At 59.7% G+C, this 26202-nt stretch overlaps 1 protein-coding gene across 4 annotated transcripts in view; it reads right to left on the bottom strand.

Moving 5' to 3' along the window:
* Positions 1 to 25144, bottom strand: part of NFATC1 (nuclear factor of activated T cells 1) — a 103126-nt gene extending 77982 nt beyond the window's left edge. For 2 of the 4 annotated variants that reach the window (XM_048218529.2, XM_026496512.4), the window contains exons 1-2: positions 20479 to 20807; positions 9970 to 11062 (exon numbers count right to left, since the gene is read on the bottom strand). In XM_048218529.2, coding sequence (XP_048074486.1) covers positions 9970 to 11062; positions 20479 to 20566 — 1181 coding nt within the window. In that variant the 5' untranslated portion in view covers positions 20567 to 20807. Of the gene's footprint in view, positions 1 to 9969; positions 11063 to 20478; positions 20808 to 24681 lie in introns of those variants that run through there. The other 2 variants (XM_026496511.4, XM_026496514.4) reach the window with 2 other exon arrangements.
* Between the last annotated feature and the right edge of the window lie 1058 nt (positions 25145 to 26202).

Raw genomic sequence — 26202 nt, forward strand, 5'->3', positions numbered from 1 at the left:
CTTTTAATCTGAGGAGCCAACACATTTCATCCCCAAAGACAACGGGTCCAGGTCCAGCCACCTGACCTGGCGCAGGGGGGCTCTGGGAGGTCTGCAGCCACAACGGTGCATGAATCCCTCCTGGCCTTTTCTTCTAGAAGCATCTATTCCAGGCAAGAGCCTGAGCGGCCCCCAGCAAATTACATGGTTTTCTTGAACTCTGGCGGGGTTTTCTTGCTTGTAATGTGGCGATGCGGCTGATGTGACCTTGCTCAGTAGTGTGGATGGTTAAGAAGGTGCTAAGCAGAGACTCCAAGCACCCCAATACCTAGTTCTCCCCGAGAGCCCGCCAAGATCCAGGTGCTGACAGTGGCTCATAGGGCCGGGGATGGCAGCTGAAGGAGATCTCTCTGCAACTTTCCGTGAATTCGGAATTCTTGCGAAACAAAAAGTTTTTAAAAAGCTCGGTCCTGCGTCACCTGGGTGGCTCAAGAAATCTCAGAGTCGTGAGAACAAGCCCCAAGTCCGGCTCCGTACTCAGCATGGAGTGTCTCTGAGATTCTCTCTCTCTCTTCCCTCTGCGTTTTCCCCTTCCCCCTCAAAAACTAATAGAATAAGTACATTAATTAATTTTAAAAATCCTCATCCTTGTGTTTGGGAAACAAAAGTTCAAATCCTGTGCCCGTTACTACTGTCATCACCCCAGAGGAGGCCAGTGAGCTAGGGCCACACGTGGGCCCCATACCTCCCAGCCCTCTGAGTCAGTGCTGAGTGCTTGCTGTCTACACCCCAGAACAACGGCATCACTCCCCCACCTGGGGGTAGGGAAGCTCCTGCGCCAGCCGCATGCCTCCCCTTCCGCTGGGAGTTCTGATGCCCTGCAGGTGGGAGACAGGCCCGGCTCCCGCTCTGCCGTGTGCCAGGCCCCAGCTGACACTGCCCTGTGCGCTAGGGCGCCTCGTGTGACAGCACAAGGGAAGCGGGTCACAGTCTCCCCAGCGCCTCTTCCGTGCGTGGGCGAGGCCCCGCACTCCCAGTCTGAATCACCCTGCTCTCGGAGCCACTGCCACCGCCCATTTCCCACGAGAAAAGCCTTTCAACTTTTACTGAACCTCTGTGTTCTCTCCACGTAGGAAAAGCGCAAAGGATTTTTTTTAAATGCTTAGCTCACGGCATCTCGACACCTACATGCTGTGATCCGAAGTCAGAGAACAAGGTGAGTTCTGCCCCCGTCGGCCTGGCTACGGTTGCTGCCCCCGTAGTGGCTGTCCCACATCCTCCTCGAGGCCCTTCCCATCTGCCACTGCTGACCGCCGGCTTGCGCCTCACCTAGAGGGCTGCAGGCTTCGTCACACACCTGCGTTCTGCACAAAACACCCTCCTTGCATCACACCAATGCTGACCCCTAACAGGCGCCCAGTGGCCCCTGCTGCCCCGACCACCTCGTGGACAGAGCCAAACTCCACGTGGTGTCTGAGATTCCCCCCAGCATTTCTACGTGGGGGACCGAGCACTGGGAGAAATGCTGAGGCCCGGGGGGCGACCGTTGGCACCGGAGCTCAAAACCAACATGACCTTGATGACAAGTGTGGCAGACCCTGCCCCAGGGCTCACAAAACACCTCAGACCTCATCTCAGTCCCACAGAGCAGCGGCCACTCCGGCCAGCACTCTGGGAGACCTGTGGCTAACAGGGCCAAGGCAGGACTCAAGATTCAAACCTTCTCAACAGTGACCACTGACACCCGAGAGGGACCCCAGACGTCTGCCTCCCGAGGGAGGCGCACGCGCCATTTTGCCAAAACCCAAGGCCAAAATCTGGCAAACCAATTCAGCACCAATCTGAGAAAACAAAGCAAATCAGGGAATACCCAGGACAGAAGAGCATGTCAAACGACACCATGGGGGCAACCGCAGGACTCCAGCCGCGGGGGAGGGGGGCTGATGGCTAATGGTCCCAGTATTCTAAGAACAAGTCCCCAGTTTCAAAGACACGCACCGCATACATAGGTACGATGACGTGCTATCTGGGCTGTGCTGAGGGACGGCCTTCGGGTCGGCAGTGGTCTGGGCTGTGCTGAGGGACGGCCTTCGGGTCGGCAGTGGACGAGTGCCTGAGTCAGGGGCCCCTGTTCTGAGAGTCGCCTACGGTCTTCTGTAGTAGGAGGCAGAGCGCGGTTCTCAAGGGTGAGGTGAGGAGCGCTACCGCGGCCGCTGCGGTCGTCTGGGCCGGCGGGGGGCACTGCCGTGGCTCGATCTTCTTTTCATTTACTTACAGTTTAAATGTCTACAGCAGAGAATGTTACTTGGGAAACTGAAAACAGTCAACTTTCCAAGGCTCCGCTTTTTCTCTCGCTCTTCGCCAGCCCGGTGAGGCGCCCAATCTGGAAAGTGCCTTGAGCTGCAGTGTCTGAGGGCCCTCCTGGGATTCCCTGGGATGCCACGTCCACAGATTTTCCACACAAGCCACAGCACCCGGTGAGCTGATTCCAAGAGTCTGGGGATCACCCTTTGGGTGAAGCTTTCCTGCTGTCGCAGACGCCCAGAGCTGAGGCGCGTCCTTTGCTTCAGTGGTTTGGGTAAAATCCCTTCACTTCTGAAGTTTCCAGGCCTTCAAGCCCACACAGACTTATCGCTCAGAAGAAAGCTGTAAAGGCTTTTATGAGTCCTATTTTCCTAAAGTAGCTGAGGCTGTAAACTCTGAACTTGGCAGGACTCAGACCCGCCCAAAGGAAGGACAATCAAAACTGAAGGAAAGTGATATTATCGAAGAAACACCACACATTTTCTCAGGGTCGGCGGCCAAAGGCCTCCCTGCCGCTCCGTTCTTTGTTTTGTTTCCCTCTCATTTTGAAAAGGGGTTATCGCGGGGTTCTCAGGCCCTTAGACAGGGGCTCTGGGCACAGAGGCTGCAGGGCAGGGGTGCGCCGGGACCACACAGGAGCGCGGCACAGGCCCACCCGCCTCCAACCCCAGCTCTGGACTGAGAAAGCTCTTCCCACACGTGAGAGGTCGACCTTCCTGGAGCCCGGCTCCGAGTCCCGTCCGGAGGGCACAGGTGGGCCCACCCAGGACAAGTCCTTGGCCAGGGATCCACCAGCCGTTCCCAGGGCTGTGAGCAGGCGCCCCTCCCTGGGCGCGTCCTCCCCCCAGGGCCCACCGTCCATTCTGGGGGCCTCCCTCCCACCTTCCCACAGAACGCCCCTGAGGGAGGAGCCAGCTTTCCCTTCAGTGAAGAGTCTGCAGGGACAAGAGTGAGGAACAGACCTCGTGCAGGACTTCACTCCCAGGGGCCCTGGAAACTCTGGGGCCCTCAGGACTGTCACCTCTCTGCCTGCCTCCTCCACTCCACTGCCAAAGGTGACACTGCGCAGGACCTGCGGACAGGGCCAGCGGTAGGAAGGACGGCAGCCAGGAGGAGGCAGGAAAGGCACAAGGAGGCCAGGGAGGCTGCCCTCTGCAGGGTCCTGAGTGAGCAGGGAGAGGCCCTACAGCTGTCTGCCCCCTGTCCCAGCCCCCAGCCCCCCCTCCCCGGCCGGTGATCCGTCCGTGACCCCAGGACCCCTTCCAGGAGGCCCGTCCACAGACACACTGCCTCTTCGGCCCTGACCTGCCACCGTGCCCCGTGTGCGGGCTCAGCAGCAGGGCGGCCCAGGGAGGCCCCCTACCCATCCTCCCCCTGCTCCCGGAGGCCCGGCCAGGCCTGTGTCTGTCTAGTCAGGAGCACGACTCAAGCTCAGCCACAAACTGGGAACTTAGGAGTAAGCACAGCAAGGCCTCCGCACAGGGACTGTTTTTAACTGACGATTCAATGATCCCCCCAGCATCCTTTGCTTTCAGGGGCCGCACTTCCCGGGCACGGAGACCTCCAAGGAGGCAGTGGCGTTCCTCCAGCTCCCAGGAACCCCATGGCATCCTTGCTCTGCACCCCTCCTTGCAAAGACACGCCTCCAAGCCTCCAGGGCCCTGCTGCCCAGACCCGCCTCCCCACCACGCATTCAGACGGGCGGGCGGGGTGGGCTTCCCGTCCACGCCTCAGGGCAGCATGTGCACAGAGCCCACCACCAGCCCTCTGCCCTCCAGAAAAGCGCAGACCTCTCCTCACCACACAGACAGATCTAAAAATGCCCGATGTGCCTACAATTCGACTGGGCGGGGCGGCTCAGAGAGACAGAAAGAGGGAGCTTTATCCGGAAATCCAGACTCAGAGGGAAAACCACCAAGAGGGAACCACTCAAGCTGGCGGGGGCTCCACCCTCACCCAGGAGAAGGGAACTCTGCATTCGTACCTCGTTCCGCCTCTGTGCGCGCTGCCCCTTCGGACTCTGTGTAGACACAGCAGGGGTGGGAGCGCTCGGGGAGGAGCACTGCAGGCACAGGGGCGGGCCTGCACTGTGCCACCAGCCCTCACTCCCGGGGCCGATGCCTACACGCCCCGACTGTCCTCCTGGGCGCGAGCGCTGCCTGTCGGTCACTACGCGGGTGAGCGCCTAGAGCACCAACACCCTTGTGCAGACACCCACCACAAACTGCTTACAGAAACCGAGGCATCCAGAACCCAAGTCCACGTGGGACGGGGCACGAAGGAGGTGCGAAGCGGACTCTCCAACCAGGCTGCTTCTGCCTGCATTGTGGCGCCAGGACAGCCCACAGGGAACACCAAGGGTCACTCGATCCACTTAGTTCCAACAGGGGACCCGTGGCAAAGCCCCGACTGCTCGCTGGAGGACGCTGGGCTCTGCGACCGCGTGGATCAGGGCCTGTGCCGGCCTGCCATTCCAACCAGGGCCTCGAGCTCCTCACCCGCGAGGCACCCACTCTGCCTCCCGCAGCACTGAGCTCTTTGGCCCCGTGACCAGGCCTCTGGGGAGGGACATGCGAGGCTCTCAGGCCCTGGTACTGACCCCTCGACAGCCCTGGAGAGTTCTGGGCTCAGGTGGGAGCAGGGCACCCTTCACAGCAAACCTGCCCCACAGACAGTCACGGTCACTGTGGACAGTGACGCCAGGAGGAAACCAGGCACTTCCCTGTGGCGTGAGGATCCCCTGCGCACGGCCACACCCCGAGTCACCCTAGCGCCAGGGACAAATCATCAGATTCCGGCAACAGCCCCCTTCAACCTACAAGCAGCCTGGTCACCAAAGAAAGAACAGGACTGTCCACGTCAACACGCCTACGAAACAATCGTCAGGTAAAGGCGCACAACTGCCAAACCGCCACCAGCACCAAGCATGCAGGAAACGCTGTGCGCAATTCCCTGCCTCTTCACTCCGAGTGTGATTCTGAGTTCCAAAGGAGAAGCAGCTCCTAGCAATAAAACTAGAAGCCCTTCCCCCCACCCTGGACTGGCAGGGGTCAGTGCCCCGCCAAATGGGGCCCAGAGATGCCCTGATGCCCAGGTCCACGCAGTGCTGAGCCAATCGCATCCTGACACGTAGGACTCGTGCACGCACTCTCCTGGGGCAGCGTCCTCGCGCAGAAATGCGCCTGCCCCGCAGCCCATGTGTCGGCGGCATGCAGAGCACAGACCATCCGAATCGGAAAGGAGATCTGATGCAAGTTGCTTTCTCTATTGAAAACCAGCCTAATCCTGTGAGTCAAACCCCAGCTCCCAGAAGACGGTTCAGAACAATTTATACAAAAGCAAACCTGTCATGATTTGTAAACACGCTCCAAGCAAGAGCCCAAGAAACATGGGCAAGTCAGTCCCACTGCTTTGCATGGAAGGTCTAGCCTGGAACCAGGACAGCCAGTCTCCTGATTCGGTCTTAACCCCCAGGGCAGACGCGCAGCAGCGCACACTTGGTGCTGGGGGGGAGGGGAACGACCCCCTAACACACACTTTCCTCGGAGGAAAATGTCTGAGCAGAAATCTCTGATTCGTCTGTGGTCACGGACACGGGGTGTCACTGGATGCTCCCTCCCAGCCAGGGCACCTCACAGTTTGGGAAATCTCAGTCCTGGGGACACATGAAGGCCCCCGGGGACGCAGGACACCCGAGCACAGCCCGGCCCCGAGCAGCACGAGGCCAGACACGGGCAGACTCATAGCAGTAACTCCTGCACTCAGATTAGTCTATGAAACGAGCCACGCTTCAGATCTCAGTGGTTTGACTTTAAAATCTGAGCACAGACCCACAGAGTTCACATTATTTACCTCCTCCAGGGACACAGGAGGTATTGAGTTCCTTTCTCCTTTTCCTGGCTAATAACAGACACTCACAACATCACATCAGAAGGAGAAACAAGGGCCACATCCTGCACACGCATCCTGGGAAAAGCCCCGGAGAGGTGAACAGAAGCTCCCCAGCCTCCTGCCCGCCACCCACCGCTGGAGCTGCAGTCCTTGGGCTCATCTTCCAGGCAACACGTCAGGACTTACTGCAAAGCACCTTTTCTAAGCGTCAACTGTGAACTCTGAGAAACCAGAAAGCAGTTGCACACGACGTAAGGATGTCTAAGTCTCTGAAAAGCTGCTCAAAGCTCAGACCTCTCACACCACGTCCTTGCATGGCAAGCAGTACACACGCGGCCCTCCCCAGCCTCCCTGCCTCTGCACACGCGGCTTCCCCACCTCCTGCACACATGATCCTCCCCACCCCACCCCGCCCCCTGCACACGCAGCCCTCCCCAGCTCCCCCTGCCTCTGCACGCGCAGCCCTTCCCAGCCCACCCTCCTCTGCACACGGGGCCCTCCCAACCCCACCCGCCCCCTGTACACGCGGCCCTCCCCAGCCTTCCCTCCTCTGCACACATGGCCCTCCCCAGCCCCCCCGCCCCCCCGCCCCGCTCCTCTGCACACGCGGCCCTTCCCAGCCTCCCCGCCTCCCGCGCAAACACCAGCTGCCTCAGCAGTGGGGTCAAGGCTGACCTGGGAAGCTGGCTGTAACCACTGGCATCGTCATCACAGAAATCCTCTCCTTTCTGAAGAGACTTAAAATAGCTTACAGTTCCGGGTTTTTGGGGGGGGACTCTAAGTTGTCACCGTGATTTCTGTGCATTTCCCAAGCTTTAAGAACAGATGTATCATTCTGTTAAACTCTAAAAGAAATTTAAACTATAAAACTATGAAGTTCTATCAAATACTATTGTTAGTTTCACAAACAACATAATTTTTTCAACTGCAATAAGAATTAAGTATCATTTTTGACTGCTGTGGGCCTCTCAGAACGCTCTGCACAGAGGGGTCACCATAAACGCTGTATGGATAAAAAAGACCCCACAGGGGAAAGATCCCGTAGCATCCAAAGTCGTTGGGAAAGGCTAGCGCTGCACACTTTTCCTGGCAGGATGAAGTCAGAAGCACACGCATGACGGGAAAGGCAGATTGGTGACAAATTCTCCATATCCCAGATGACAGAGATGTTCAGAACGTGGCACTGGGGTTGCACAGCGGAGACCCTGCTGACGTCCGTGGCGCTGGCAGGAGTGGGGCAGGAAGTCTGGTCGGGCCACCCCCGCCTGTGGGTACAACGCCCTGACCTCTCCTTTGACCCTGAACCCAGCTGCCCCGGGGCACCAGCTGACAGGACCACAGGGGAACAGAACCAGGGACCAGGAAACACATTTCGATGTGGAACCAAAACAGGGGGAAAGGTTAGCTTCCAACCTCCTGAGGGAAGCTGGGAGCCTCTAGGGTTTTGTTTGCTCACTGAGCTCACAGGAATGTTAGGCGCCCGCTCCCCCCACCCCACCCCCACCGGGGAGCTCTGAGATGGGGGCAGATCCCCGGGACCACGCAATTACTGCGAAAACTCTGAAGACAAAGATAGCGGCGTGCGTCCCGATTATAGAGTCAGACTCATCTGGTCCACACCCACGGTGGCCGGCCAGGAACACCCGAGTTCCCACAGACGCCCGGCAGTCCGGTCGAAAGAGCCTCCAAAGAGGCGACAATGGGGCCACTGTTAAAGGCATCCTGCCATCCTCATGCAGATGCGAAGCTGGGTGCTCTGGGCTGAACTGCGTCCCCCCCAAAATTCATGGGTTGGAGTCTTAACACCAGGACCTCAGAATGTGACAGTGTTTGGACACAGGGTCACGTTACCGCGAGGTCACTGGGTGGGCCCTGCTCCAGTGGCTGGCGTCCTTGCAAAGGGGGGACATCCAGACACAGACACCGGCACAGAAGAAACGCAGCCGTCTGGGCCTCACAACGAGCCAACCCACGGGCGCCCTAACCTCTGGCCGTGGGAAACAAACGTCTGTCGGGTACACTGCGGGCCCGTGGCACCGCGACAGCGGCCCGAGCACAGACCGACACACAGGGCTGACTGGCGTGGCCACGTGTCCCCGTGCCACGCTTACCGCCTGTGGTCTTGACCGCGAGAGTCCAGTGAGGGCCCGTGACGAGTGCCTACGGCCTTCATGGGCCATGAAAACGCAGGTGGTAGTGAACAGCACCATGTGAGCCTCTGTGCTTGAGATAGTTAGCTTCGAGATATTCGTACTTTTACTGAAAAATTATGAAAAAAGTACAGTGGGCATAAACTGTTCTTAAAAATTTTTTAATGCTTCCAAACAGGTTTTTTTAAATTCCCACGTTCATGACGGAAAGCCAGGTGCTGAGATATGTTTGTTCGGATGAGACCTGTGACTATACCAGTCTCTCGAGCTGTGGGGTACAAAAGCGTAAGTTGGGATAGAAATGTGGACACATCCTAATGCAGGTCAACAGAAACCAGGGTGATCTTCGCTTTCTTGTTTCCTCTTAACGGACTCCTAGTCTACATGTCATGCCGCTAGAAAGGTGGCGTTCACTGTCTGACTGCTCTAGAAACTGTCAGTCTCACATTGGGTTTTTGCCACAAACTTTCAGAAGGTTTATCTGGGTTTGCCCAGAACCTACAACCCAATGACCCCCGAGTCACAGGCTCTCACTGTGGAAAAAGGCTCTGAGCAGAGCCCAGCAAATTTGGTATCGAGTCACCCTGCCGACTGGCTTTCCCTCCTGCATGGTGCACACGGCTGGAACCCGCGGATCCCTCTCCCCAGTGCTGCTTCCAGAAGGCCCTCCAAAGAAAAAGGGACGGGAAGAACCCAACGCCAAGCCCAGGATACCCGGTACCACGTGCAGAAGCATGTGTGCGGCTGCGCGTGCTTCCCGGGGGGGGCAGGGGGACGCACCCCGCGAGGGGAGGCACGTTTCATGCCTGATAAAAATCCTGGAGCAGAAAGCACTCTGCCAGGGATCATTAGTGGCCCACCTGTTGGGAAAGCTGTTTAGTTAAAAATAAAAACAGTGCGCTGAGTAAGTGGACCCAGTGGAGTGGCGGCAGCCTGCACACCGCGAGAAAGAAAAATCAACAACCCAGTCCGCGGTGCTGGGAGCACGCTTGAGCTCTCCGTCGCCAGACTGCCGGGGAGCAGGCGCCCGTCTCCTGGGACGAGGCGGCATGTTGTTCTCCAAACGCGGGCAGGGCCGACTGCGGGGAGCGGGGCTCGCCGCCCTGGGGAATTGCTGAGCCGAGGCCCCATCTGCACCCGTGCGGTGACAGCAATTAGGCGGGAGAAAGAAAGTGGGTGAGCGGCAGAGGCGAACACACAAACAGGAGAGGGATCATTTGGTTTTATTAAAAAAAAAAAAAACCAAAAACCTGAGTGCACGTGTGCGCAAGCCCTTGTTATGGGCTGACTTGCCCCCACCAGAATTCACGTGCTGGAACCCTAACCCCCCGCACCTCAGAATGCGGCCTGATTTGGACACGGGACCTTGAAGGAGGTTACTCAGCGCAGACAAGGTCTTTAGGGTGTCCTCGTAAAAAGGGGGGTTTGAAGATAGGCCCAGGCGGGGAGAACACCGCATGGCGCTGAGGCAGTGATGGAAGGGTGTTTCTCAAACAGGGGAGGCCAACACTCCACACCGTGCCCGAAGCTGGGGAGGAATCGGGAGGAAGCAGCCCCGCGAGCGCCTGCATCTGGACCTCCGCCCCCAGGCCACGAGAACCCAGCCCCACGGCCCACAGCCTCGCCACGGCCTCGCCACGCTCACCTGGTGTAGGATGTCGGGGACCGGGGCCTGGCCCACTGGTATGGGTGCTGCGGCACCGACAGGTACTGGTCGCAGAAGGCACCCTTCCGGATGTGCTGGAAGGACGGGAACTCTTCGGGCAGGAACTCGGACGTGGGCGGCGTGGTCCCCAGGTCCTCGCCGGCTGGCTCCACCTTGAGTGCCACCGAGGGACAGTGGTCCAGGGTGGTCTTGCGCGCCTTCATGGGGACACCGTCCAGCTCCAGGCTGCTGTCGGTGCTGAGGGCGTTGATGGCGGCCACGATGGCGGAGCTGGTATACTGTGTGCTGTTGCCCAGCCAGGTGTCGTCGGTGACACTGACCCGCGGCGAGCTGCGTGGGGATGGCGTGGGCGAGTGGTGCGGGGAGCAGGACAGCTGCCGGCCGTTGAGGCCGTATTTCCTCTTGTTGCAGGGAGATGAGGGCCGGGATGTGCGGGCCCCCAGCCAGCTCTCCTCCGTGACGCTCGTGCGGGGTGAGGTGGAGGGCGAGTGTCTGGGGGAGCCGAGCAGGCCGCAGGCCCCCAGGCCACGGGGGAAGCCCTCCTCGGGGTCCGTGGTCTTGGGGGACACACAGGGCGACTGCCACGGGGACGTCTGTGGGGAAGCGTAGGGGTACGAGAAGTTGGACTCGTAGGATGAGGCCTCAGAGTTGCAGCTGCGGGAGGACAGGCTGCTGGCCGGGCTCAGGCAGGATGGGTCTCGGTAGGCCTCCAGGTTGGGCAGATTCAGGGTGGCCGTGGACGGGGGCCGCTTGGAGCTGGGAAGGACTTCTTCCACCTCCACATCATGGAAAAACTGGTTGTTACCGTGGTGCAGCCCCATGTATGAGGTGATCTCGATGCGAGGGCTCTCTAGGGCGGGGGCTCCGTTGGGCCTGATGTGGCTGGAGGGGAGGAAGTAGCTCGAGGGCCCGCTGTCCACCGGCCCACCGTAGCCCGGGGGCTGACTTGCCGCCGCGGCCGGCATGCCCGGGGCCGAGGTCTGCAGGTCGTGGCACGGCGCCGGCAGCGAGGGGTGAGCCGAGCCGGGAGGCAGAGCCGAGCTGATGCTAGAGGGTGCATAACTATAGTGCTCTGGAAAGGGACAGAAAGGAAGATGGCGTGAGGGGCCAGTCGTCACCAGAAAACACACCCACAGCTAGTGAGCCCATCGGCACCACGCACGCCCAGGCCTGGAGCCCAGGACACTTCCGCTGAAACGCCACTCAGTGCTGCTCCAAGGGCTCCCTCCTGGCCCACAAGGCCCGGGGCCACCCTCCCTTCTCCGCTCTCCAGCATGAGGGCACCCACTGCCCCTCACACCACCCTCGGGTTCCGCGGGCTTCCCTCTGCCCCAAGGGTCCTGCCTCTACAGAGACACCCCCTCCCTCCTTCCCTCTGCTCTTCCCTCAAACACCGCCCTCCCCAGCCTTCCCAGGTTTCAGTCCCCAACCCAACAGCCACGTCATCCTCCCCAGCTGATCTCTTCCTCAACACTTAGCATCATCTTGTCCATCATCTCTCTCACCCGGAGAAAGCAAGTTCTGTGAGGGCAGGAACCCCTGCCTGCCTCAGTTTACTTTACTTCGTGGCTGTCTTCAGAGCCTAAGACTGTGCCTGGCACGTCAAAGTTCCCCAATTTGTTAAACAGAGGGATGGACTGGTGGATGGGCGGGTGGGTGGGTGAGTGGGGGGACGGGTGAACTTTAGCTATAGGAACCTGGACGTTTAAAGAGATTTAATAAGCTAATCACGGTCAAGTTGCCTTAACCAGTAGCTACAAAGAAAACACCTCGAGGATCAGACAGAAACATAGATTCTGGGGTCTCTCTCATGTAAATTCTGACAGTAGTTCAGGGCCTAGGAATCCCTGTTTCAGGGGGAAAAAAGAGCAGAGGATATTAATACACAGCTAGATTTAAGAATCATTATATGTTAATTATAACCTCAATAAACTATATTTTATAAAATCATTACTAGTGTAATTAGTAATTTTTAACAGAAAAGCCACATTTCTGGATTTCCTATTTGAAAAGACATTTGACAACATCTTGGCACCTCATTACTGAGCACCGAGAGAGGCGTATTCCGGGTCTCTAAATAATGGACGCGCACATGGAAACCGGACACCGGCCCTGGGTTAGCGCACTGCCCTGAAGGGACGTGGTTCCGTGACAGGGCGCCCTTCCGCAGCGCTGTGACCAGAAACCCACACAGACCGACCATGGAAATGAAGGGTCTTGGAGCGCTGGTTCAAACCCCACTGTGCTGACTGACAGAAGCGAGTCTAGCGCCCCAAACAGGCGGGCGTCTGCGTCTGCTAGCACTTATCGCCAGAAGGAGCCCTTCCACCACTTCTGGCCATCAGGCTCTCACAGTCCTTGCTTCCACTGCTCGGAAAGCCCCCCAGGAACTGTCTGCTATTCCCCAAACGCCTTTCTTCCTCCAGGAAGCCTGGTGAGAAGCCAGGAGCCTCACAGGTGGCCTGGGAGAGCGCACAGGACCGCCCCCTTCCCAAGACAGCATCAGCATTCCAGATGCTCTGCCAGACACCAGAACGCCCTGGGGGAGAGAGCCCTGCCCAGGGAGAGCTTCAAGGGCCAGGAAGGGGTCCCCTCAGGACCGCTGTGAATGCACGAGCCCTGGAGCTCACGCCCGCAGAGACCCAGCTGCCCGTCTCCAGTCGCGGTCCCCCCCAGTCTGCTCCCACGGACCATGGGCGAGCAGGACCCCCGACACGGAGCGCGAGGAAAGGACCAGGCCCTGGTTTCCGCAGGGCAGGAGGCGGGGCGCTGGGCCTCCCACCACCGGCTCCTGTGCTGCCAGCCCTGGGACTGTGTCCCATGCTCAACGACACTCGCGGCATCCCCATCACACCCTCACACGCTCGCTGACAGCCTGAACACAAACACTGCCATCAAAAGTTTAAAATTACAATCTTTGTAAAAATCAAACAAGGAGTTAAAAACCCAGGAAAGGCACTTTGCAGAGAAGGTCAAGTTTCCTCAGGAAGAGGTGGTGCAGCGGCTGCGGGGGGGCCCCCAGCACATCTGCCCTCAACAGTTCCCCACCCCCGCACTGGCCCAGTCGGCTACCGCACAGGTGCCTGATGGGACGTCGTCCAGGGGGGTCCCCCCGGCAGCGGGGGGGGGGGGTACGGGGGAGGGGAGACGGGGCAAGCAAGCCCCGCGGAAGGCAGGCTGATCCTCGGGAGGGCCTGCCCAGCGCAGGACTTATCAGGAGCTGCAGGGGCCTGAACGCTAATCACCATTCCCTCAGTGAAAGGCGTCCGAGAGATTCACCTGCACCAAAAGTTACTCATTTCCAGCCACGAGCACGTTAGTGCACTATGTGCACGTATTGTACATACGTGTATTTTCACACACACACGCATCTCCACGTGTGTGCTTCAGACACGCACGAGCACACGTGTCTTCACGCGGGCTCCGCACACACACGGGCACACGCGCGTACGTACGGCTACGGCTCACGGTCTGACCGGCGCAGGGCGCGGCAGGCTGGGTGAGGGCGACGCATCTGTCATCACGTGACAATCATTCTTATCAAGTGACCAATGCTGAGAATATTAATAATGCGAGTGGGAGTTCATTCTACACACGCAGAGAGCAGGCATTTTAGGATGGAGACTTCAGCAGATAACTTTATTATGTCTGGCATATAATTAGGCCTGAATTAAAGAGATGTCCGCCTCCCTCCGTCCCTGGCATCTGGCTCACGACGGGCCACAGACCCCCGCCTTCTGGGCCGCCATGTGTGCAGGCGTCTGGAACACACGCGTTTCCGACAGCCGCCCGTGCAGGCGGCACATAGCTTTCTGGCCATCGCCAGCTCCTCCTGCACCTGGGTGAGTGCGGGGTCTGCCGACGTCCCAGCCCAGCCCCTCCTGCTCTGTCTGCCCCCAGCACACCCGGACATCACCTCCGCCAGCACGGCCATCACGCCGTGCTGGGCCCACCGAGAGAGAACCACCACGCCACTCTGCTGTGGGCTCAGCTCCCCTTCGGCTTTTCGGGGTGGATGAAACACCCCGGGGGGGCCCCAAAGAGCCCACAGGCACGAGGGGCTGTGCCTTCTCTGGAGGGGTCCCTGAGCAGCAGCTATGAAGTGTGCAGCCTGCCTGCCCCCTGAGGAACTCTGACCTCGAGGCAGCAACGTCCTAACGACGGGGACAACCTCGCCAGACCCTCCCAGACAGACGAGGCCCCCCCAGGCCCTGGCCCACCCCCAGCTGGCGTGAACACACTCAATGTGGGCCCTGCGTTCGAGCCCCTGTACCTCTGTGAGGCACGAGGACCTCGCATCTGGCGAAGAATGTGTTTCCATGTTGAAGAGAAACCACCAAGTACAGTGGACAAAGCACGCGGCACGAGGTTGACGGGGAATATTAGAGGTCGTCGTGAGTATCAACGAGTGTCATGAAGGCACGCCCGCGAGGAGTCCGTGATGCCTCTGCGATGGGCCCCCAGGCCTCCCCAGCTCCCAGGACTCTCTCAGGTTGTCTGGACCTCCAGCGAGGTTTAATGGACCAATCCCCACGTTTCTTGCCCCAGTTAAAAGAGTATCACGGGTGTCTACAATTTATTTTAAGAGATGGGGCGTCTGGCTGGCTCAGCTAGAAGAGGGTACAACTCTTGGTCTTGGGGTTGTGAGTTTGAGTCCCCCATTGGGAGTAAAGGCTCGTAAAAAAATTTAAAATCAGTCTGAGGGAGAGAGAGAGCTGAGCGCACGGTTGCACTAACATTTATTGGCAGGAAGGTAATCCCAAGATTTAAAAAACAAATCCTAGCAATCAGAAGAGCAGGTCTGGGGGTTCCCCACCAGCTGCCCGCGGGACTCAGCCCCTGCTCCTGGGTGCCTGGAGCCCTGAGGGTCCAACTGCACAGGGCGGTGGGGGCGTGGGGGGGCACTGGGGGTTCTGGGTGAAATGGCAGAGTGAGGCGGGTCTGACCAGCGTGTGTGAGCACAGTGTTCTCTAGGGCCCGGAAGACAAGGGGTGTAGGGCAGGAAGGGCCCCCCGACTCTCAGAACATCCTAAGAGCGGCCTTTATGTGAACCAGTCTGTCAATAATCATAATTCAATGAGAAAAGAAAAAAACAAAGCTTTTATTTAAAAAAAAAAAAGATTCACCTAAAGCGTGACTTTTCCCTAATCGAACAAATTGCAAAATGAAACCCTTAAATGCCTGAACTCCATCAGGAACGCTCAACCGAGGAGCTGGGGGCTGCTGGACAGTCAAGGTCTCTCTCCTAGAACAGACACACATGCAAGGGGGAGGTCCCAGCTCGCCCCCCTGCGCCGCAGGAGGCGGCTCGCCCTGCCCCTCCCTCCTCCCTCCCACCTGCTTGCTTTCACTACCCACCTAAACCGTATTCAAATCCGAATTACTTCACTATTCAAAGGATTACATTTACACGGAATGAAAACACTTCCAGGGACCTTCTGAACAATCCCGAGACTTTCGGCTGATTCACTTCACCTCGGGAGCCACTGATGCGCTCGGCACCCATCAGGGTCACGTTCTGCCGACGTCTTCGGAGCCTGGCTGTCTGCCAAGGAGCATTCATTAAGTTACAGCGCAGGTGAGCATGAAAGAAACCACCCCAGCTCACGCACGGATCCTGCAGAGTGTATTCGGAACGGTTCACCGCGCTAACCGGGAGTAAAAGTGTGGCTCGTCCTTGGAAGACGCGACCGGCCCCTGCCTCCTGGTTCTCACACGTCCACCCTGGAGTCACAAAGCCCCGGGCAAGGTGCCCTGGGGACACGGGGCCGGACACCAGGGTGGGTGGAGGATGCCTGCTGTGGCCAGACTGGTCCAGCGCTCGGCAAACCCACACCAGAGTTGTCAGAAGGGTTTCGTCTCATGCGGAGAAAGAATTTATTTCAGAACCAGACAATTTTGTCATTCCTGATCCACCACCAAAAAGGTGTATCCACGTCCCTTCTCCCGAACCAAACAGCGTCTGGGCATTACTGGGGCTCGTCGCCCGGCACCTGCCCTCCGCGGGCCCTCGCGGCTCCCCTCATCTCCCACAAACCGAGATGCCCCGGCCCTGCTTCTCCCCTCTGGCACCTGCTGGGGTTGACCCGCACGCAGGACACGAAGCTGGATGTCCCGAGCAGCTGGGGCACAGGGTCCTGTCCTCCAGGACGCCCGAGTGGACGTCCCCACCAGGGAAACCACACGGCTACCAGGCAGTGGGGTGAGAATTTCCCAGGTAGTGGAAACAAAACAACACAAAACCGAAGCACACTCCTGCCCAGAGCCTGCTGCCGGGCGCTGCTGATGCGGAGCACGCGGAGGTGTACGTCAGTGGCCAGGGCCACTGTGGGGACACACAGAACACGGGGAGCCACCGGGGGCTCAACAACCTGCCGGGAGCAAGCTCTCTCAGGCCAGGAGAATGGCCCCATCACGGCAGCACACGCTACCGCGGCTTCCAGACACAAGCGCACCGCGCCTTCCGTCCCGGCCTCGGTCCAGCCCGGTGCCCCCGCGCACCACACCTCGCAGGGGTGCCCTGACGGCGCCCCCCCACTGCCCCTCGCGGAGGTGCCCTGACGGCACCCCCCACATCAGAGCTCACGGGGCACCCTAACGGCACCTCTGCACACATCTCGTTACCTCAGGCCTCCACCTTCTCATTCCCTGTTTTTAAGGAATCAAAAAACATCCGAGTTATTTGTCACCAGCTGCCACGTTCCTCTGATGAAGACACAGATCACCAGAGCATCATCGGAACTCCGGGACAAACTGTAGAGGGTGCGCTGCCCACACGACGCACACAGACGCCTGTCCCGCAAGCAGACGGCACGCCCCGAGACCCCCGCTTGGGGGCAGGGCCCACCCTCCCCGAGCCCCCAGCACCAGAGACCCCGGGTCTCCTCCCATCATCGTCACACTGCTGAGCAGGGACTCAGGAATGAAGGTCCCTCCAGAGACGTCCCCTGTCTACGTGAACCGCGAGGGGCCGCCCGTGGTGCCCACTGCAGACCTGCCGCTTCAGGGCGCGAGGTGGCCTGTCTGCTGGGGACACTCCAGCTCCGACCCAGAGGCCTGGCCAACTTCCTCCCAAGTTGCCAGGGCAACAACACTGGCAGCTTTGGGGCCAAAATAACTCGGAACACAGGAGCCCGGGTGGGAAGCAGGGCCACGCCCGCCTCCCAGCCCACAGGAGGCAGCCACTTCCTGAGACCGAAGGGACGGGCCTCCTCGCCCCCTCCTCTCCGGAGGGACGCCCTCCGCCCAGCCAGCCTCCTGCCCGCGGGGGACGGGGCCAGTGGCCTCAGGGACTTGAGGAGGCCCTGGGAGTGCAAACGACACTCTTGCCCAGCCCTGGGGCAAATTATTTCAAAAATCCTCTTTTCTTTCTCTCAACTAATGGTTACTACTTGCGCCTGCCGAGCGCCGTGGAAAGAAAGGACTCCAATCTCTGAAGCACGGGGAAGACACGACCCCTGTGGGCGCCACAGGCCCAAGGGGGGCACGCAGTGATGGGAGTGACCGCGTGCGTGGTGGTGGACGCCACTCACAGCCCTGGAGGAGCCGTGACAGACACCAGTGGGCACGGCCACTCCCGGGTCCTTAGACAGAGCGCCGGTCCCCGTGTGTGCTGTATGAGGCTGTGTTACCTTGCTTCACGGCCCAACGCCATGGGAGTCACCCGTTCACTTATTTATATCCAGACTCATTCCAGAAATAATGAGAAGCCGTTTCTATCATCCATTAAGGGCTAGAGAATTTAATGTAACAACACAGCAACGTGATAATTAATTTAATGTTTAGTAATTACAATACTATAACGAATAAAAACAAAAAGAAAGGACATTGCTAATAATTGCCAAAACCCGGATGCAACCACAGACGTCCATCAGTAGGTGATGGAGCCGTGCGCCGTGGTCCATCCAGACAGCGGGCTATTGCTCAGCACCAAACAGAAATGAGCGACAAGCCACGGAAACGACAGAGAAACTGGAGTGCGCATCGCCAAGTGCAAGAAGCCCGCCGGAAAAGGCGACGTCCTGTGTGATTCCAGCCCTCAGACGTTCTGGAAAAGGCAGAACCATGGAGACGGTACAGACCGTGGGGGCCGGGAGCTGGGGGGGGAAGGAGGGACGCAGAGGCCAAGCGCGGGGCATTTCTAGCCCTAGTGTCCGCTGTGGACTATGGGTGAGAATGGCGTGTCCATGAAGGTCGGTGCAGTAACAGGTGCCCCTCTCTGGGCAGGTGTTAAATGACTGGGCAGCTGAGCTGTGTCAGGGCAGGGGTCTAGGGGAGAACACTCGACCTTCCTCCCGCTTCTGCGGTGAACCCAAAACTGCTCTTAGGAAATAATCTTAATAAAAATGAATACCGCTCACAAAAATATGTCAAAAAAATGAACGTTTTCTAGCAAGTTCTACCACACGAGGAGAAAGAGTCCTTTCTTTCTCTGCCTGGCCTCCTCTGCCCAGAGCTGCCTCCAAGTTGTCCAAGGCCTCCCTTCCCCCAGAGCCTGGTGAATGCTGGGCCCCAGGTGCTCACACCCTGGAGGCCTTTCTGCAGGAGGCTTTCCCTGGACTGAGCTCCCCTGGGAGCCTGGGGATGGGGCACCGACTAGGCTGAGATGATTAAAAGCAGCCTTAAGAATGTTACTGGCTCCCAGTCAGTCAGTTTGGAGCAGACATTCTGGGAGGCACAAGGCGGCGGTGAGGCCCTCCCTGCCTCTGGGAGCCCCTAGTCAGAGAAGCCACAGAGAGCTGCGCTCTGTGCACGCCAGCACGGCAGCAAGCCTGAGGACGCAGGAACGGTCCCAGGGACCCACGGGGCCCAGCAGAGGGAGGCCTGTCCAGACGGTCACACAATACAGAGGTCACACAAGCACGACCCACACTTTGACCGCACATCTCTCACTACAGACGCTTGCTAAGAGGACTGACACGGGGATGAAAATCTTCTGATGGACGCTCCTGAGGAGCCGTGCAGGCAGCCGGACCCAGGCAGGAAAGCAAGAAGGCCTCAGGGACCATTTCTCCACTTCCATCCCAATCTCTCCCAGACAACTGCCTTGGCTCTCGCCGACCCCGGAGGCCTGGGGACCCACAGCCGCCGAAGACGAAGACGGGGTACGGATAACAAAGTTCAGGCAGCCTCTGCCTGGCTGGAACGTTTATTTTTTAAAAATGAACAGGACGTTACAGATTTTAAAAGAGGGGCGGTGAACGACATGGAAAATATTATACAATCATCACAGCGATGCCGTGGTGTGCGAGCCAAGTGTGCCGCGGTCAGCTTCCTCGCTTCTCCGCCACGTGGGCAGGACAGAAAGGGGGGCGGCGCTGGGGTCTCCCCGCCAGCCCACCCCCGCAGACACCGAGGCCTCCGAGCCGGCTGGGATTATTCAGTAGCTCGTGCCCTTACTCCTCTACTCCAGAAGGCTGGGGGTTTCGTGTATTTTTGTTCTTTAGCTGAAACCTTCATTTTTGCCGAGAAGAGAAAATGAAAGAGACGAAGGCTCTGTCTGAGCCCCTGAGGGCTGGTTCCCCTAGACGCTGCTTCTGGGAGGGCCAGGGGAGGGAGGTTGCTCAGGGACAGGTCTGGAGGGGCTCTGTGGCCCCCTGCCCTCTGGCCACAGCCACTCACCACCTGTCCCTCGACAGTGTCCAAGTCCAGGGCCTTGGACATTCGTGTCCCCTGGCGTCAGCAGCACTAGCAAGCACCCTGGAGGAGACACCCCTCCAGCAGGACCTCTGGACAGACCCCACCCTCGAGTGACCCAGAGGCAGGGACCTGACCTCTGTGACCCCGAAGTCCATATATATTTTTTAAGATTTTATTTATTTATTTGACAGAGAGAGAGACAGCCAGCGAGAGAGGGAACACAAGCAGGGGGAGTGGGAGAGGAAGAAGCAGGCTCCCAGCGGAGGAGCCTGAGGTAGGGGCTTGATCCCAGAACGCCGGGATCACGCCCTGAGCCGAAGGCAGACGCTCAACGACTGCGCTACCCAGGCGCCCCCCCCCCCCAAGTCCATATTACAGCCGCTGGGCAACAAACCTGAACGTTGGCCTTTCCCAGCCACCCACAACTCCCCATTACACTCAATCCCTCTTAGTAGGTCCCCCAGTGCCCTGGGGGCAGGGCACCCCCCCAGGCCACCCCTGCCTGGTTCCTGTACCCCCAGGCCCAGACCCCTGCACCCCCCTGCAGGGGGGGTGGCCTGCAGCTCTGCACCCTGCACCCCAACCCCAGACACCCCCCACGCCCCTGCACCCCCTGATCCTGCAGGTCGGAACCGCGATTCCGCCTCTGCACCCCCTGGGCCCTGCACCTCCATATGCCGCACCACCGCCGCCCCCAGGGTCCTGCACGCCCAGGGCCCTGCACCCTGGGGGTCCTGCACCCCGGGGGTCGCGCACCTTCCGGCCCTGCTCCCTGGAACATAGCAACCCGACGGCCCTGCACCCCTCGCCCGTGACCCCTCCCCCTCCCCAGGCCCCGCGCGGACCCACCTGGGGCAGCGGCGGTGCCTTCGTCGCTCTGGTTAAACTCGAAAAGGAAATCGAAGTCGAACTCCTGGTCCTCCTCCAGCCCCGTCATGTTGGGACGGGCCAGGTCGGGGTTGGGCTCCGCGGAGGGGCTCGGGGTCCAGGGTCTGGGGTCAAGGCCCCGGCCGGGTCAGGTCTGGGTCTGGGGTGCGGGGGCCGGGGTCCTGGCCCAATGAGGGGCCGGGGCCCCGGGTCAGGGTCGGTCGGGGTCGGGGTCGGGGTCGGAGCCCCGGCCGCGGGCACCTGTGGTCGTGCCGTTCTGGGCTCGGCTGCGCCCGGCGCCGGGCCGCTCGTCCCCGGGTAACGTGACTCCCGCCCGCGCCCCTCCCCCGCCCCCGCCCCCGCCCCCGCCCCCCCGCTGTTTCCGGGTTGACATAAACAAGCAGCTCCCCGGCCGCCGGCTTCCGAGTTTTAAATAAACTCTTCGGGCAGCCGGGGCGCACGCGGCTCGCTCGTGTCCCCCGCCCCCCGCCCGCGCCCGGGGGTCCACGTGCGCCCCGGCGCGCGCCCAGGCGGCCCGGGGACAGGACGAGAGCCGGCGGGTAGGACCCCCGCCCGCGCCCCGCAGACCCGCGCGGCCCCAGGTGGCGCAAAGATCGGGACTGATTCCAAAGACAGGGCCCACCGCACCCGAGCCTACGGAATCTGCGTAAAAGTTTAGGGGGAAAAGCTCCCAAACTGCCAGGCTCTTCTGGAGCGAGGATTTCGCGCGTCTTGATTGCTGCCTGAGTCTACAACATGCACGTCCTGCCAGAGGCCGGCGCGCCTGAGCGCGGACACGCAATCCCCTGGACAGCCGGGCTTGCTTTCTAAGCTGTTCTGCCCTTGGAACAAACAACGGCCCGAGTGCCATTTCCCAGCCCCCACAGCTAAACATATCACCCGAAAGTGCCAAGAAAACGGGAGTTTCCCCGTAGGGACTGGAAACGCGCTCCTCTGCATTGTGGAGCCCTGCCGTTGCTCACAGACGGCCCACGGCCCCCGCGCGCTGGCGGCCAGCAGCAGCCCCTTTGAGCTCCGGTGCCCTCCTTCGAGGCCAGCGCCCACCTGCCGCCGGCGCTGCGTTGTTACACTGCTCACTTTAGTCATGCAACTTCTTAAACACAGACCGCTCTCCTAGCGTCCGCGCATTAATGGCAGAGCTTTCCGAGGTTGCGTGCAGGGGGCTCCGAACCCAAGGCCAGCACAAGGGCAGCCTGGCCGCAGCAAACGGAAGTCGAAGGCCCATCTGGGCACCATGCTTGCCTTATGTTGTTTCTCCCAGCTGTTCCTTCCGCCTGTCCCCAGGGCCTTCACCACGTCCATCCAACGTCTGGAATAGCAGGGAACTTCATAGGACACTGAGAATCACTCTTGGAGGGGACTCAGGTTGAGAGAAGGCAGGGTGGCACAGATGTCCATCTCTGCAACTCCACTGCTAAGGAACGGGCACCCTCCCTTCGGCCCTGCAGGCCCTTTGGCCCTGCAGGGATTGCTTTTTCGGAAGCAAATAACCTGCAAATCACGGGCCCCCACCCCCATGCTTCTCTCCCATGACCCTTTTCAAATGGCTGGTTTTCTCCAGTGATAAACTATGGTTCACTTTGGCCTGATTTTGTTTCTAATAATAATCCTCACTTTGCCATGCATGTTGGAGGGTTGTTGTGTTTTAGGTAGCTTTTTTTGCTGACCTTTGGGCAAATGGAGTCTTTCTGTTGAGAAGGAACACTTCATTTTCTCTTTCCAGTTGTTTTCCCGGAAGCCACCTTCTAATCCCCACCAAAAATTTACATGTAAGTAACAGCCCTGTCGGGCGGAGACTAAGCTTTTTGTTCAAGGTTGAGAGAAAGTGGGTTCACACTTCCGTATGCACAGGTGCCCACCCAGTTCCCACCTGGCCACGGGGATGGCGACTCAGTCCCGCTCTGCCTAAGGCTGAGCTGCCCCCCACCTAGTTTCGGATCCCCAACCAAAGTAGCCAGATGGGCAGGCCAGTTTTCTAAGTGCTCCTCTTACCAGCAACACCCCCCCCCGCCCACCCCGCTGTGCCTCGCAACTAGTAAATGGTTTGGAGCTATTTGCCAATTCAGCAGACACTCCTGTCCCGATGGAAATGTTTAGCTTGGCGCTTCCTCTCCGTGGCTGCGGGTGTTCGTGGCGCACAGAGCTCCAGCACTGGGTGTGATAGAGCAGGGCGCTAGCGCCAGGGCCTTTTCTAATCTGGATTAGGAAACAAGGCCACGAAGTTAAGTGTCGGGAGAACAGAGCAAGCTTTGTTCTGCCCTGGAGAGCCCGGGGGCATTCTGTGTGGAGCAACCTCGGAATGGGTGGGTGGGTGGCTACCTACAAGGCCTTGCATTTCTCTGCATTCTCCACGCGGAAAAACAAGCACAGGGCCTTCAGAAACAACAGCGCTTAATGAGCTCCAACCCAGATGCTCGTTAAACTAGAGGGAAGTGCTGGGGCATCGCGCAGACTCTCACACGGGCCTTGGGGAGAGGACGGATCACGTCCCCCAGCGCCTGGCCAGGCAGGCGCTGACCTGCCGGAGCCGCGCGCCTCTCATCCCTCGGCCTGGGCCCCGGAAGGACTCCATCGCACTTTCTGGTTGCCTAACGTGGTAGCTCTTATAAAACATCCCCACACTCGCCGTTTACAGCCATTACTGCACCTAGCCCTACACCCGTCCGCAGAGGCCCTTTCAAATGCCCTTTCTGAAGTAGGAAACAGGAAGAATCACCAGCACCCCACAGTTGCTTTTTCTTCTTGTAAAAGAGAAGAGATGGTCGCAGGATGGACCACCAACTGTTCACGTCAAGAAATCTAAACTTTGAAAGACCCACATTTTTTAAAAGCGATGTTGAAAAATATGGGGACAGACTGAAAAATGTGTCCAAGAAGTTACGACCAAAACCTCAGCACGCTTTTTAGAAAGTGTTCTAATAGCAAGAGCTTGTCCCGTAAATATTACCCGATGCGTACATTTAGATATTTCCTAAACTGGGATGAAATGGTAAGAAATATACCTCTTCCTTCACTGATACAGAATATGGAGGAGATCACTGATCTTCTTTTATTGAGGGTACCACCTGGGGCTCATCTCAGTTAGAGACAAGGACCTTCTCGGAGCTGCCAGTCTTTGAGGAGAGCCGCTCCAGGGCGAGGGGGGCCCTTAGCAGGATGACGCCCGAGATGCTCCTCCCTGGAGGCATGTCTGCCCTCGGAAAATCGTCCTCGCTACACACTGGCACGTTCGCCAGCTTCTTAAAGTGATTTAAATAAAATTCTCCAGCACTGATGAGGCATCTGGAAAGCTGTCTCCCAGTTTCTGGGCGCATTTGCTCTCCTGATCCCTAACCAGGATGCTGGTGGCCCCCTCCGGAGGCTGTTTTCAGACACCTGCAGGAGCATCCCCGGAGAGGAGAGCCAGGCTGCTTGGCCAGGTGGGTGGGGGGTGAAGGGACTCCGTGAGACTCTGTCAGGAGTGGCTTCGGGACAGACACTTATGCACCTTTATGACCATAAACAAGCGGCTTGAAACTTGTGAGTCCTTTGCAAACTGTCCTGAATCACTTTCTGCGGTTGGAACTCAACGTCTTTGAGATTGCAAAATGGCTTCAATTAGGGGCTGTATCCAGACAGCGCCTCTGATGCCCTTTAGTCCTGCCGGTGGAGCCACCAGCCTGACAGTGCTGGGGCGGGGGGAGAGACTCCGCCACCGGCCGGGCTCGGGGAGGGGCGCAGACCCCCACCTCCCGTCGTGTGGCTGGTCTCCTAAACCACGGGGTGGCCTTGCCCCACTGGGGAAGAAACCGGCCAGGCTTCCTTCCCAAAGAAACCTCACTTCATCGCAAAGCGTTTCTTGTGGTTGTGACGGCCCTAACCTCGCCCGATCCCCAGACCGCCTGCGTTTGAACTGAGTTTCTGCAGCGGATACGCCGCGAGGCTGCGCTCAGCGCTGGAGAAGAGGAGACACCTATTGGCAAGAAGGCGCGCTCGAAATCAGGGCTGCTCTGGGGAAACACCAGGGGGACACCGCTTCCCAATCTGTGCCGCGCGCCCGCCGCCCGCGCCCTTCACAGCGGCAGACCCTGGCCGCGCCTGCTCGCCCCGCCCGGGCCGGGACCCCGGGGGGCGCGGCGCTGGGGGTGCGGGGGTCCGCGGCGGGGGGCGGCCTCGCCGGCTTACCTTCGTCCGCCGACTTCATGGTGCCGCCGGAGGGCGGCGCGGGCCCCAAAGTTTCTCCGCTCCCGCAGACTGCAGCCGGAGGGCCGAGTGGAAACTTGGAAGGGACTGGAAAACTGGTACTTGGCATCCACGCGGCGGCGGCGGCGGCGGGGAGCAGGAAGAGCGAGAGCAGGAGCGGGAGGAGCGGGCGCTCAGCGCCGCCGCCCCGGCCAGGTCTCCCGGGAAGGCAGACCTCTTCCCCAGCGGACGCGCGCCGGCCCGGCTCAGCGCCGCCCGCCCCGGAGAAATGTCATTGAGGGGCGTGTGCGCGCGTGGCGGGCCCGGCTGCGGCCCTGGGACCCGAGCTTGGTGGCGGGGTGGCGGGGTGGCGGGGTGGCGGGAGCTCGGAGGTGTGCTCCCGCGCCCCGGTGCCCGCGCCCGGCCGCCGGATCCGGCGCGGTGACTGTGCCGGCGAGTTCGGAGTCCTCTAAGTCTCGCTCTGACGCAGGGCCGCGCTCTGCCTCCTGCCTTTTTAAAGCTGGAAAACACCTCCCCCGCCTCCCCGCCGGCCGGGCCGCTCCCGCGCCCCCTCCCTGCCGTGACATCACGCCCCCGCCCGAGCCGGCGCAGGGCCCGGAGGACAAGTCGCCGAGCTCCTGCCCTCCCCGCGCCGGGCCGCTGCTCACCCGGCCCGCTGGGCACACGGGGGGCGGGCAGGGGCGCACGGTGCCGGCGGGGGCGCACCAGAGGCGGCAGGGGCGCACTGGGGGCAACCAGGGGGGCACGCGGAGGGCGGGGGCGCACGGGGGTCGGCGGGGTCGCACGCGGAGGGTAGGGGCGCACGGGGTGCGACCCCCGCGCACCCGAAGAAAGAACCGGCCCGGACGCCGGGGTCCGGCCCGTGTCCTAAGGGAGTCACACTCTGCTTTAATGAGGGGGCGGAGGGAGCAGGAGACGAGGGGGGCCCGAGAGAGCCCTGCATGCTGAAGTCATTATGTAAAATCGCAGGCTTCCCCTGCTGTGGAAATTTGGAAAAGCGCTTCCACTGGCAGGCCCGAGAAAGGAAATTCCCATCCCGCTAAATTACTAACAGATTGTATGGCAGTCCCGGGACGTGGAGTTATTGTCATTTTTACTCTGTAAATATCTGAGCGACCCAGATTGCCTGTTGCGTGAGCTCGCGGGGGGAAGTCGGGGAGAACCGCGGGCGCAGCGCCGCCGGGCTCCCAGCCGCGGGCCGGCCGGTCCTGGGAGGGCCAGGGGCACTTTAAGGCGCGACTTTGGGGTTTCTAACCGATGGGGGAGGGGTCTGAGACTGGGAGCTGGTTTCGGGAAAGCCTCCCCAAAGCCGTCGGTTCACTTTACACTTTCTTCTCAAACCCTCCTGCCTCTGCTCGGCGCAGCTGCCGAAACCGGACCATATTTTCGTGTTGGCCTTGGATGCGAGGCGTTGGAGCGCTAGGGCGGTTAAAACGTCTGGTGTACAAAAATCATAAATCTATTGCACGACACCCTCATGTGGTTTCAAATAACCCCAAAAGC

This window comes from Ursus arctos, unplaced genomic scaffold, assembly GCF_023065955.2.
Source record: "Ursus arctos isolate Adak ecotype North America unplaced genomic scaffold, UrsArc2.0 scaffold_17, whole genome shotgun sequence".
Lineage (NCBI taxonomy): Eukaryota > Metazoa > Chordata > Mammalia > Carnivora > Ursidae > Ursus > Ursus arctos.